This window comes from Pituophis catenifer, unplaced genomic scaffold (assembly GCF_029215685.1).
Source record: "Pituophis catenifer annectens isolate HBS135680 unplaced genomic scaffold, rPitCat1.0.hap2 SCAF_3, whole genome shotgun sequence".
In the NCBI taxonomy this organism is placed as follows: domain Eukaryota; kingdom Metazoa; phylum Chordata; class Lepidosauria; order Squamata; family Colubridae; genus Pituophis; species Pituophis catenifer.
In genome coordinates this window covers 39419852-39432578 of record NW_027256883.1, presented here as the reverse complement: position 1 = coordinate 39432578, position 12727 = coordinate 39419852, and the positions used below count along the sequence as shown (strand labels likewise).

The window sequence follows — 12727 nt, the reverse complement described above, 5'->3', positions numbered from 1 at the left end:
GCCAGAAATGACAAGCACACGTGCAGGGGAATCTTTACCTTTACACTTCAGTATTTTGAATATTACAGCATTTTAGCTCAATATGATTGATTGCATAGACAAATGCATGAAAACAATAATTTGCTGTCATTTTTAAAGATTTGGGAGGTCTATTTTCATACATTGTTTCCAAGAACACCCATATGCTTCAGGACATTGAGTTCACATTCTACCATATGCTATCCTGTTTTTGGACAAGGAAAAAATGACAGATGTCTACATTGGCCAGTATTGTATAATATTCTGGTGCATTCTGAAGAGGATTCAGAAGAAATGGTTGGATCTGGTACAAACAAAATGTCTCCATGGTCCATTAAAGCAACCTGTCTTGTGTATGACTGCAAAAAAAAAAAAAGTGTATCCACTTTTAGGAATCCATTCATAAAGATTAATTTCTTTCCTTTTTTTGCAAATTCATGTAGAAATCTAAGAGCAAGGTGGGGCATTTCATGCTTGCACAATTCAGTTGTTCTTTTGAGTCATTTTAAACAATGCATATTTTATGGTGTAACTTTTAGAATACATATCAAAATCAATAAACTGCTATCAATCTTAAGATAGCAACCTCTACAGAACATTTCTTATTTCATTGGAAGTCGTAGCAGCCTTTTTTCTTGCTATATTTCTGTTTAAATACCATGTTATAATAATAAATTAAAAGGTAGCAATACTGCCAGCTAAAGCAAAACTATTCCATCTCTTGTCCATTTTATTTTAAATTGAAAATGTAGCTGACTCAACCATTCAGCATATTAGTAAGAAAACTGGAGATCTTCAAAAATATATATTTAATGATAGGTCACTTCAGAAATTTGAAGGTTTGTTTCTGTCTTTTAGCATGAGAACAGCATGCTTCCAAATTGCAAATGCCAGAGAGCAATGGCTTGTGATGCACAGTAGGCATCTGGTTGCCCAAGCTTTTAAATTATTATGTTCTTTTGACAGTTTTTTTTTGGGGGGGGGGGAGAAACATAAAAAAGTATTTATTTCTTAAACCTTAAATAAACAAAAAAGGTTGGAAATCAAGAAGTCTAAACGATATATTAGGGACAAGTCTTAGGATTTGCCTGAGTGCCATTTCCAATAGAGAACATGAGATCTGTAACTATGCAAACCATATAGATAAAACATTTTCCTCCCAAATCCTAGAATGGTATCCGAAGTATTTTTCAAAGATATGATTATTACTTTCTCAGGTTGACCCTGTCTCACTGTAGGTGTCAAAGTCCCCACCCCACCCCAAAAAATCCCCCAGAAAAAAATTAGACTATTTCAAATATATCCTTACCAATGCAGGAATTTTAGATTTTTGAACTGTCCGTATTTTCAATTGCTTACCTTTTTCTTTTTGCAGAGTTTCTTTTTCACCATGTCCTGGAATAGGTAAAGAGATTTCTTATCATCCTGATCCTTTTTAAAAGCAAGTTCAAATGTATATTCATTGAATTATTAAAATGCTGTCTTCAAATAAATACCATGTAAGCATAATGTGCCCTGAGTAAAATATCCATGTGTTGTTAATTAAGGATGTGCAAAGTTTAAATGGGTTGCTTTGCTTTTATGATACTTTGAGCAAAGCATTCCTTTGAAATGCTTCCAAAAGCAGTGTGCTTTCCTCAGCTTCTAATATCAAGCTGGCTGCATTGATTTGCTTCACCTCACTTCTGAGGCATCCCCTGGTCACCCCAATAAGTAGAAAAAGCTTTTGCCCATGTTAAAGCATACTACTGAATATTACTGCTGGCTATATGAACTGCTGGCTGAGACTCTGAGATGACACAAAGTACCACTACCATCATCAGCTCAACAAGAATCACAACACATCTGAAATCAAAGTTTGAAATAGTTTCCCTTTTCAGATGGAATCCCAGTCTTGATCAGTTTCCTATATAAAAACACATTTGCCATTCAAATATACAGTTTGGACAGTTGATGCTAATGAAATTTATAAAACAAATTAGTTTGTTTAAATTATCTGAATATATCTGAATTTTTTTTTTGATATTTCAACATATATGCAGATTTTTCTTAATCAACCCAGAATCTAAATCAAATCAGTTTGATAATCATATCAAGTCAAATCAAATTTCTTTTTTTTTGTGTGTTGAATCAGATCAATTTTACAAATTACCGTAACTGTTAATCTGAATTGGATTTTGTATGGTTTGCTTAGATTTGCTTTATATATCTTCAATACTATTAGTTCTACAGAGATTGTTATACCACTGTTAGGAAGGCACCATTTGTTATCCAGAACATACAGTATGTCACAGAGTGAGTATACCCCCTCACATTTCACATTCACATTTGTGAAATAAATTCAGCAATGGTTAGCTAGAGTTAGTTCTACAGCACATGCAAGGAATTCTGTGCAGTAACCTTAAAGACTGTTCGTGTAATCTATCTTTATGTCACAAGTCTCTGCAATGTCGATATGAAGCAAATGGTCCTAATATGTTAAATAACAGTTTCAGTTATATCCTTAGTATAATACAACTCATAACATATTCTGGAAGTAATAGTTATGGCCATATTTTCTTTGTATTTCCCTGAATTGTTTCTAGCTCTGCGTTCCTTCTTCCTCCTGAATGGTCTTTTTCTAGCCTTTATAATGATTTAATGACCGATCACTAAAGTGTACGTCAGTATTTTTTAAAAAAATAATGACTCGATTCATCAAACGTTCTTCTGTATTTTATTGCAGCAAATGTTAACACAGAAGGTATATATTTTAATAGTCCCCTTCACCTTGTCTCCATGGCACACTTATGTAAACAAGAAAAACATAGTAGCATAACAGAAAATTTGATCACAGCACAATCATCTTATCCCAACATTTCAAAAATAGAGTCGTTGTACAAAAATTCAATTTATTTTACCCAAAATAATCTTAATTATCCTTAAAATTATGGCTTTATAAAATGTATTGCTGTCATTTAGAAATGTACAATTTTAATTCCATGAAGAATAATACTTTGCCTCGATCTGTATGAACAGATTGTTTCCTAAGTATTATAAATATATATGGCATAGTCCTTCTAGCACAGTGTTCTCATTTGCTACAGCCCCTGTGTAGACACAATGAATAGGGAGAGACCAAGGCAGTTACAGCTGGTGGGAACTCTTTCATGCATAGATGGAGAGACTGAGAAGAAGAGAACAAGTCCACAAAAATACCTGATAAAGCACTACATACACACTCAAACTATGTAGTCCTTACTATCTTGGATTTCAACATAATAAAAATGCACTGCATTTATCTCTATTTTTTCCCCCAAAAAAATCAAGTTACAATCAATCACCTCCTAAAATATACAAGCCACATATTCTATTGCTATTCTAGTGAACCCTCAAGGATTCAAATAGTATTTATTTCCTATCAAAATCTAAAATTGAAATGTAACTGCTTTTTATTTTTTTCTGAAAGAATATATTTTACTTATGCAGCAGACTGAGAACAATTCTCTTATGGACTGCCTCAGTTAATATTGATATTTTGTAAGCAGAGTAAATATTTATTAAGAAATATATGTAACGAACAGTTTTTGATAAAGTAGGTACAAGCAGTAATGATTAAACTATAAGCCTAAGATCATTTACTTTTCAATCTTATTTACAGCAGAAGTTCTATTATTATAAGAAGTTACAAAGACATCACTTATGTAATATCAATTTAATTGCCTAGCAGTTTATGTGAAACTGTAGCAGAGATAATAATGAAGCCAAAAGGAAAAGGAAAATCCTTGTGTTTTAATATTAAAGTTTCATTAGAAGAATCAGTCCATCAAAACATTAAAAAGTAAAAAATATATTTAGTGATCCTCTTGGAATAGGCCCATGGTTAAATTATTTGCTTTATCTGGGCTAAAATCAGATAAATAATGGCACACAAAATTAGTATGTAGAAGTCCAAGTCCAAGTTATTTCACAGTCCTATTTCACTAGTTTTTTGCCATAAGGCATGTAAATATACCAAAATATTTTGTTCACATTTTAAAACTTAGTAAAATCAAATTACATCCATAATTTACTGTTACACTATAAATAGCACATTTACAATTATGTGAACACCACATATTAAGATTCAGATATAACTGTTTGTCCACTAATAAGGGGAGAAGTAAAAAAAAAAAAACCATGTTGTACTAAATGCTACAAAAATATTAAAAATGAATATTAGTACTCTAAATATATGCTAAAGTTAATTGGCATACTAAAAGGTCAACTATGTGCTATGTTATCCTTCACTGTTTTAGGAATTTTCAGAAGTATCTTTTGCATTTCTTGGATCATTTTAAGAAAGGAATTTGCCATGCATATTAAGTACTTTTAAAAAGGTTTCACATTTTTATGTTATATTGGTAGTTATAGGGAATGAATTAAAAATGGAATTTCTAAATGGAATGGTCTTGTAAAGTAATTTTGTGAAACACTTTTTAGTGTCTCCCACCCACCACTAATTTTCTGAGCTCCATTAATTATGTCATAGAAAAATTTAACAAACATCTGCTGCCACTGTGTAGAATATGGTTTAGGCTGGTCCTCCTGATGTAGGGAGTCTTTTTGAAGCGTTAAGTATCTGAAAAAATAAGGGGAGATCTAAATTAGAGGACCAACCATAAAACAGGTGATTTAGAAATAATCTTTAATATAAATATGCAACTTTGTAATATAGTTAATTTAGCTATGTGTTATTAGAAATACTGTTTAATTAAGCACAAAGTTGCTACCTAGGGTAAAAGGTAGGCAATAACAGAATTAAAGGACACTCCCTTGGAACTAAAATGATCACAGAAACCCAACAATCTCTTACCCCACCTCTCTTTGATACATCTATTAAATATACATTAAAAAAACACCCATTATGATGAGAGAAAGCACATGTGGAAGGAAAATTGTCCAACATACATTCATATTTATGAAAGCTGGAGTACCCGAAGGATGAACAATTTTTTTTTATATCAAGATGTTTTTCAAAATCCTCATCTTCGTGCTTAGAAAATAAATGGCAATTATTTGCATATACATACATACGTACATACATACATACATACATACATACATACATACATATATATATATTTGTCTTCTTAAGTTTTCGCGGGTGTGCATATGCCAAAAATTAAAATCTCGGGTGTTTTCCCGCATCATTATAAATAAGTTGGTTAAAATATTTAAAATCCTAGTTAAAATCCCAGCTTAAAATCTTCTAAAATTCCTGTTTTAAAGGACCTTGCAGAGTGCTCTGTAGGGAATTTTAGAAGATTTTAAGCTAGGATTTTAACTAGGATTTTAAATATTTTAACCAACTTATTTATAATGACGCGGGAAAACACCCGAGATTTTAATTTTTTGCATATGCACACCCGCGAAAACTTAAGAAGACAAATATCATACCTCTACGGTATGTACCATCTCACTAGGATCTATGAAAAGTTTGAAGTAAGGAGGGCTGTAATATTATGTGATCTAAGTTTCTTACGTCGCTGCCGAGACCGAGGAGTTATATCAACATGCTTTAGAGTTAAATTCCATCCTATGTCTGCTCCCATTAAACATATTTTACGAAGAACAGCAATGGCATTATTGAGAAATTAACTCCATAACAAAAGGTTCTTATTAGATCAAACAAATAAGGATTTATTAACTTTGCATTTGAAAATAAGTAACACAGTTCACCCAATTCTGTGGGACAAAATAAAACTACTGGCCATTTGGAGAGCTGAAACTGAGACCTTTTACAAAAACAATAGACACCAAAAGAAATTTGAGTACTTAGAAAATCAAGGGAGACCCCCTAGAGTAGTACAGCACCATCTAAAACATGTAGTTTATAACATCTCCAACAGAGAGCTGACTACAGCAGAAACAAGCATTTTGGCAAAAGGCTTTAATTTTGCAGTAGCGCCCAGGAGAATTCCTGTAGAAACAGTGATATGTGAGGTGGAAGCTAGCTTAACAAAACTCAACATGGAGGATGCTGATAGAATTAGGCATGAGGTTACTAACATTATTTGCACTAGCAAACCCCCTAAGAGTAACCTGCCCAGGGAAGAATACAGAGCATTGCAGGAACTAAGAAAGGATGATAGTATAACTATACTGCCCGCAGACAAAGGCAATGCCACGGTGATAATGAATATGGTAGATTATGACAAAAAGTTACTCGAGCTCCTCCAAGACGCTACGTACAAACCTCTAAGCACTGACCCATATTTAGAAAAAAACTACCAAAGCCAAGATAAAGGCCAGTCCCATAGATAAAGAAGTTCAACAAACAATCATTCCCAGAGAGAAGTCATAGAAATGTCCAAAACTATATGGCCTCCCAAAAATATATAAAGAGGGCATACCCCTCAGACCTATAGTCAGCTCTATAGGCTCTCCGCTACAAAACTTGGCTAGATACTTAGCCAAACAATTACAACCATTTGCAGAATCGATTGCTTCCTATGTGCAGAACTCATATCATCTCATAGAAATTCTGAGAAACCAACGCATAGAGCAGGGTGACCTACTTGTAAGCTTTGATGTGGTCTCATTATTCACCCAAGTACCCGTTACAGAAGCTCTAGCAATGATCAAAAACAAATACCAGCCACCAAACCACATCATAGAATTGGCAGAGCATTGCCTATCTAACACCTACTTCATGTATGGAGGGCAAAGATATAAACAAATGCAAGGGGCACCAATGGGGTCTCCGCTCTCCCCAGTTATTGCCAATCTGTTCATGGAAGGATTTGAAATTAAAGCATTGGAACAAACTATCTATAAACCAAAATTATGGCTCAGATATGTAGATGATACGTTTGTCATCTGGCCTCATGGAAAAGACAAGCTAGACAATTTTCTAGCACACTTGAATAACATGCACCCGAAGATAAAGTTCACTATGGAAATGGAGAAGGAAAATCAACTCCCATTCCTAGATGTACTAATATATAAGAGAACTGATGGCACCCTAGGACACAGTGTTTACCAAAAGAAGACACATACAAATCGTTACCTGAACGCACACTCACACCATCATCCCTCATAAATAAGTTCAGTGGCAAAAACTTTAATCACTAGAACTAAACGTCTAGCAGATGAGGCACATGTACAAACAGAGCTTAAGACCCTCACAGAAGTATTAATGGAAAATGGGTTCCACGAAAATAGAATTAGAACTATAATCCAGCAAGGGACAGTAGGACAGAGCAAAACCCAAGAAGAAGAACAGAATATGGGAACTGCCATCCTCCCCTATATAAAAGGGACCACCGATAAAATTAGTAAGATATTACGGAAACAAAAGATAAAAACAGTGTTCCGTACAGATAGAAAAATATCGATGATGGTGAGAAACCCTAAGGATAAAATTGAGTTGGAAAACCAGGGGATATATGAAGTGCCATGTGCCTCCTGTCAGTCATCTTATATTGGACAGACAAATAGACAAATAAGTGTGCGTTTAGAAGAACATAAAAATGCAGTGAGGAAAGAAGAGCAAACCTCTTCTTTGGTACAACACATGAAAGCCACGGGACACAATATTGATTTTAATAAAACCAGAACAGTGGTGAAAGAGGAACATCTCAACAAAAGAATAATCAGGGAGGCCATCGAAATTGAAAAGAGGCCACAGAATATTAATAGACGAGACGACGCCTCTAGGTTATCAAGTATTTGGGGACCTGCACTGAGAGAAACTCGAGTGTTAACATCAGAAGAGAGGCAGAGATTCCAGCAAGCAACCAGTGGTGTTGTAAGGCCTGCCAGAATTCTTCCTTCTTTGCAGAGGGTGGCTAGCAATAGGGAGAGAGAGAGGATCGAGCCAGAAGATAGGCTGAGATCTCAACTAACAATCAAGGGTGCTGTAATGCCTACCAGAATCCTTTCCCCTCTACAGCAGACAGATAATAATAGAGAATCTGAGAAAGCTGGGCCTGTAACACGAAGCCAAGTAGCTAGGAGGAGGAAGCAGGAAGAAAAACTGTTGTCCTCCAATTAGAACACAGAGTTGCAAGCTAGCCAGCATACGTCAGCAGCAGCAAATATAGATAAGCGACAGCTCCGGCCCCGCAACAGAGAACGCATAGCTTCTACATGAAACAGAGCCTGAAGATGACAGGGTGTGAGCCTGTCGAAACGTTGCTTTAAGAAAAACTTTTAAAGTCACTGGTAGGATTTTAGCTGAGGTTTTAAAGGACCTTGCAGAGTGCTCTGTAGGGAATTTTAGAAGATTTTAAACTGGGATTTTAACTAGGATTTTAAATATTTTAACCAATTTATTTATAATGACGCGGGAAAACACCCGAGATTTTAATTTTTTGCATATATATATATATATATATATATATATATATATATATATATATATATATATATATATATATATATATATTTCTAGTTTGGGCTTTAGTTTTTTGATCTTATACATTGTGGCAGAATGTTTGAAAAAATAGTTTATATGTATACTGAAGGGCAGAAGGAATAATGAACTTAAAAACAAATAGATGGGAATTAAGTCTTTATCTCCAAATCGTAATGTATTATTTCAGCTACCAATATGCAAATCATGAACATGAAGGTAGAAAAAATGGCAAACCAATGTTTAAATAGAAAAGAAATCTAAAATTGCTTATATTCTCCTCTGTTCCATCATGTCAATATTTCATATAAAGAGATATATTTTCAAATGGCATAAAATTGTGCCAAAAAGAAAGAGTCAAAGCAAATATGCTGGGAATGGCAGGAATTAAACACATACAGGATTAAATAAGATGTCTGTGCAAGGGTATTGATAGGATCAGATATGGAAGCATTATGGATGTCTCAAGACCAAAACCACAGAAATATGAGTAATTTATTTCCTGGGGTCTTCTGAGAGAAATTATGAGAATGGAGCTACAAATTCATGTGCCAGTTAATGTTCAAATATAAGTCAGTTGCAACTGAACTAAACATTCATATTCAGACCACTGTAACATAATAGGATACAGTAGAAGGACCTGTATCACCAAAACTACTGTTGAAATGCATAGCAATTACTCTATGGGCTGTCCACAAAGCTTTCACATCAACTCAACTTCACCTCTAGTTAAGAAGATAAGATTCATTCAAGCAGTTGTTTAGTCTTACATCCCAGTCCCACTATAGCCAAGCTAGAGATGTGTCCCAGCAGACTGCATCCTAAGAAGAACCATCCCTGATATATTCCTCAGCCCTTGTATTGGACGAAGGAACTATGCTATAAAATGCAAACTAAGTCATGTGTACCTGAATACCTAAAATACCTATATTAATTAATATATTCTTAAAGATCCATCTCATCCTGGGCACCCTTTTTTGAACTATTAACCATCTGGCAGACGGTACAGGTCAATAAAAACAAGGATAAATAGGCTGAAAAACAGCTTCTATCCCAGGGCAATAACCATATTGAATTCTACGGTATAGTGCAATATCGGGTTTTCAATTTCAATTATACAGAATGTAAAGGACGTATGTTTGTGTTTTTATTTTTATAGTTATAATGTACACTGAAGATGGCATTTAATTTCGTTGTACCATGTGCAATGACAATAAACTATACTATACTATAGGTATTTTATTAATACTTATTAATATTAATTAATAATATTAATTATATATTAATACTTTGTGCTTTCCTGACTAGCCCATAAAAGGAACATCTTTTACAACAAAATTCGGACATTTTCTATTGGTAACATTTTCTATTACATATCAGAGATATGTAAATCCATACAATAGTTATTGAACATCCGTAGCAAGACATTTAAAAAAATTAAGTTTACTTACAACAATAAATATAATAAAATAATAAACTTCAGCTTCATAGTTTGAAGCCACTAATAACACCCTAATAGCTATTTTCTATAAACACTCTTGATTACAAGAAGATAGGTATACACAAACAAAGAATTTATATATACATGCAAAATCTTTTTAGCTGGTGGAAAGGGACAGAGAAGAAAATACAAGTGATTTCTGTAGACTCTCTTGCATCTGATTCATTTCCTCCCTCTTTGCAGAGTGGAAAGATTGGAGAGGAAGGGATTTCAAGATTATAAGCAGGCAAACAATGGGGAATATACTGGCTGTTTGCTGAGTGTGATAGTGCATTGTTTTCAAGGTGTATTCCTCATCATGTACCTGCTTGTAAAAACCTTTTTCTCTACTGAATGTCAAATACAAATATTTATTCCTTTCTTATTAATTATACCAACATCTGAATGAATATTCCAAAAGGTCAGGAAGTTTAGGAGGCAAACAAAAGCAAAAAATGTAAAACAAATTGTCTTGTCAGTTTTGAAGTGGATATCCTAGCATTGTTTCTGAGAGAAGCATTTCAAAGGGCAGGGAAGTGGAGAAAAGGAAAGCACAGTTGTGGCTACATAATTGACCACTTAGTGACTATTTCGCTTAGCAGCCCTAACCCAACTGTGATCACTAAATGAGGACTCTTATATAGCCATGATTCAAAGTTTGACTTTCACTTGGCATCTGACAATGTTGCTCCTGCTGAGGCTGTGCTTCAGGATGGTCAGCCTTAACAATCAGGAAGTCAGGATTCAATGGAAGCTGATCAGCCACAGGGATCTCCTGTTCAACTGGAACAGTCAGATGATGAGGCACACTCTTCAAGCCCCAGGTCTATACAAATCCTAACGTGACCTGAGCAACATTCCTCAAGGAGGCTTCTCACTAAGAAAAGGGCAAGGCATGTGTAATTGTAGACAGTTGGTTAACTAGATTTAGCTAGCCTCAATCTTCGTTGGAGACATTTGTTTGTCTTTCTAGTTCTTGCTTTTTGTTCCTGACATTGACCACTGGACCAACTAATTACCCAATTTGGCATCCTGTGACTCTTGGAATGTATTTGGTCTATGTTATTGTTTCTTGGACTGTTCAGGCAAGCTCTCTTAGGCATTTGACTCACATTGCTGACTGTTGTTATCTGTCTAAAATTCAGTGCCAGCTTTGAATAGTGTGTGTGTGTGTGTGTGTGTGTGTGTGTGTGTGTGTGTGTGTGTGGAGTATATCAGCAACCCTGAAACAGAACATTACCTGTACTGAACTATTACTGTTTAATAGTATGAATAAGCCATACTATGATGGATAAAAATTGCCAGATTCTTATTACTACTAAAATTTATGTGTGAATATTAGCTAAAATTAAATGCAATGCAATTTGCTCATATAAAATTAAAATATTTTTAAAACTGAAAGAAACAATGCTATTAAATAATTCCTTTTGTAGTTTTTTTAAGACAATAAATAAACACATCTAAATTACACATAAAAAACTCCAACCGACACCCTGTAAGCCATAATTTGCCTCTCTCACATGAAAAAAATGCGGCATTAAAAAACTGATTAAACAGCAATTTCACTTCAGTTCTTGAAGATCTATAATATATACTTTTAATACTTATAATATATACTTTTCAATGATAAACAGTTCAAAAATAGAGAAAAAAAATATAGATAATGAAAGGGGGTTCTGGAATTTCAATTCACTATATTTTCCAATCCTGAAGAACATGCAAAACTGACATGGTTGTTTAGAGGAAGCGAATTATACAGTTCCTATTTCCTGGCAATCAAGTTTCTAGCAGTAGGCTAAATTTATAGGAAAGAATTCCGTGATTATCCATGCGACCACACACATTAAACTGCTCTACCACATGTCTGCCTCTTATTCAAGTACTACTTAGAATTCATATTAACAGGAACCACAAACCTAGAAGATTTGAGATGATTTTGCTATATCATAGATGATGATGGAAAAATGTAGTGAATATAGGAGAGGTTATGCTATATTCTCCTAATATAGGAGAAGTTATGCCGTATATTTTTCTACACTTCTCATAAAATATGGCTATTACATGCCACATCAAGAAGTAAACTGAATTCCTGGCCTCACAGAACACCTTATAACTATGTGCTTTCCAGGAATATATTTTGAAAATTAAAATAGAAATTCATTATGGAATAAGATTTGAAAATTTCCTATTGCAGATCAGTAGCTCCCCATAATGAACATAACTTAACATTCTTCTACAGACATGTGTTTTTTATTGCAGTAGGTTCTCTGTTTAATGGTATCTATGATCCTACTTTATATTTATCTCATTTTTAATATATTTTTTATCCAATTCAAAGACTTTAAGCCAGGCCTCCTTTATCCAAATTTCATGGTTTTATCCATACCATTATTTAAAGACTAATCAATTATTGTAAAAAATGTATCAGCTGTTTTATTAAATGCTGTTATTAAATTAGATGTTGAATTGCTAACCTGAATAAATACAATGAAAAAAATATAAAATTCTTAGGAATAAAAAAGGAAAAAAGTGCTAGAAATACATAAAAATATCAACCTGATTATTGCCTTGTTCTAATTGCTTTTTCCATTTGAAGAAAATAAATTGACAAATCTTTATTTGTCAAGAAAAAACATTATCTTTTTAACTTCGGCTACAAACCTCAAATTTGCTTATGAGTTTTATTTCTACCTTTATGTAAAATCTGTCTTATGAGCACAGTGTGAAAGTTACTTTTAATTAAAGATAGGAATCTGAGGAGGTAACTTACCAATTACATCATCCTCTGTATAATCTTCTGTGCGAACAGGAACTTCTGTAATTCACAGATTTTTAGTCAATTATTATGACAC

At 33.8% G+C, this 12727-nt stretch overlaps 1 protein-coding gene across 2 annotated transcripts in view; it reads right to left on the bottom strand.

Annotated features, from left to right (window-relative positions):
* Positions 1–12727, bottom strand: part of ASPH (aspartate beta-hydroxylase) — a 106660-nt gene that overhangs the window by 35071 nt on the left and 58862 nt on the right. For both annotated transcript variants that reach the window (XM_070940523.1, XM_070940524.1), the window contains exons 14-15: positions 12646–12690; positions 1378–1413 (exon numbers count right to left, since the gene is read on the bottom strand). In XM_070940523.1, coding sequence (XP_070796624.1) covers positions 1378–1413; positions 12646–12690 — 81 coding nt within the window. The remainder of the gene's footprint in view (positions 1–1377; positions 1414–12645; positions 12691–12727) is intronic.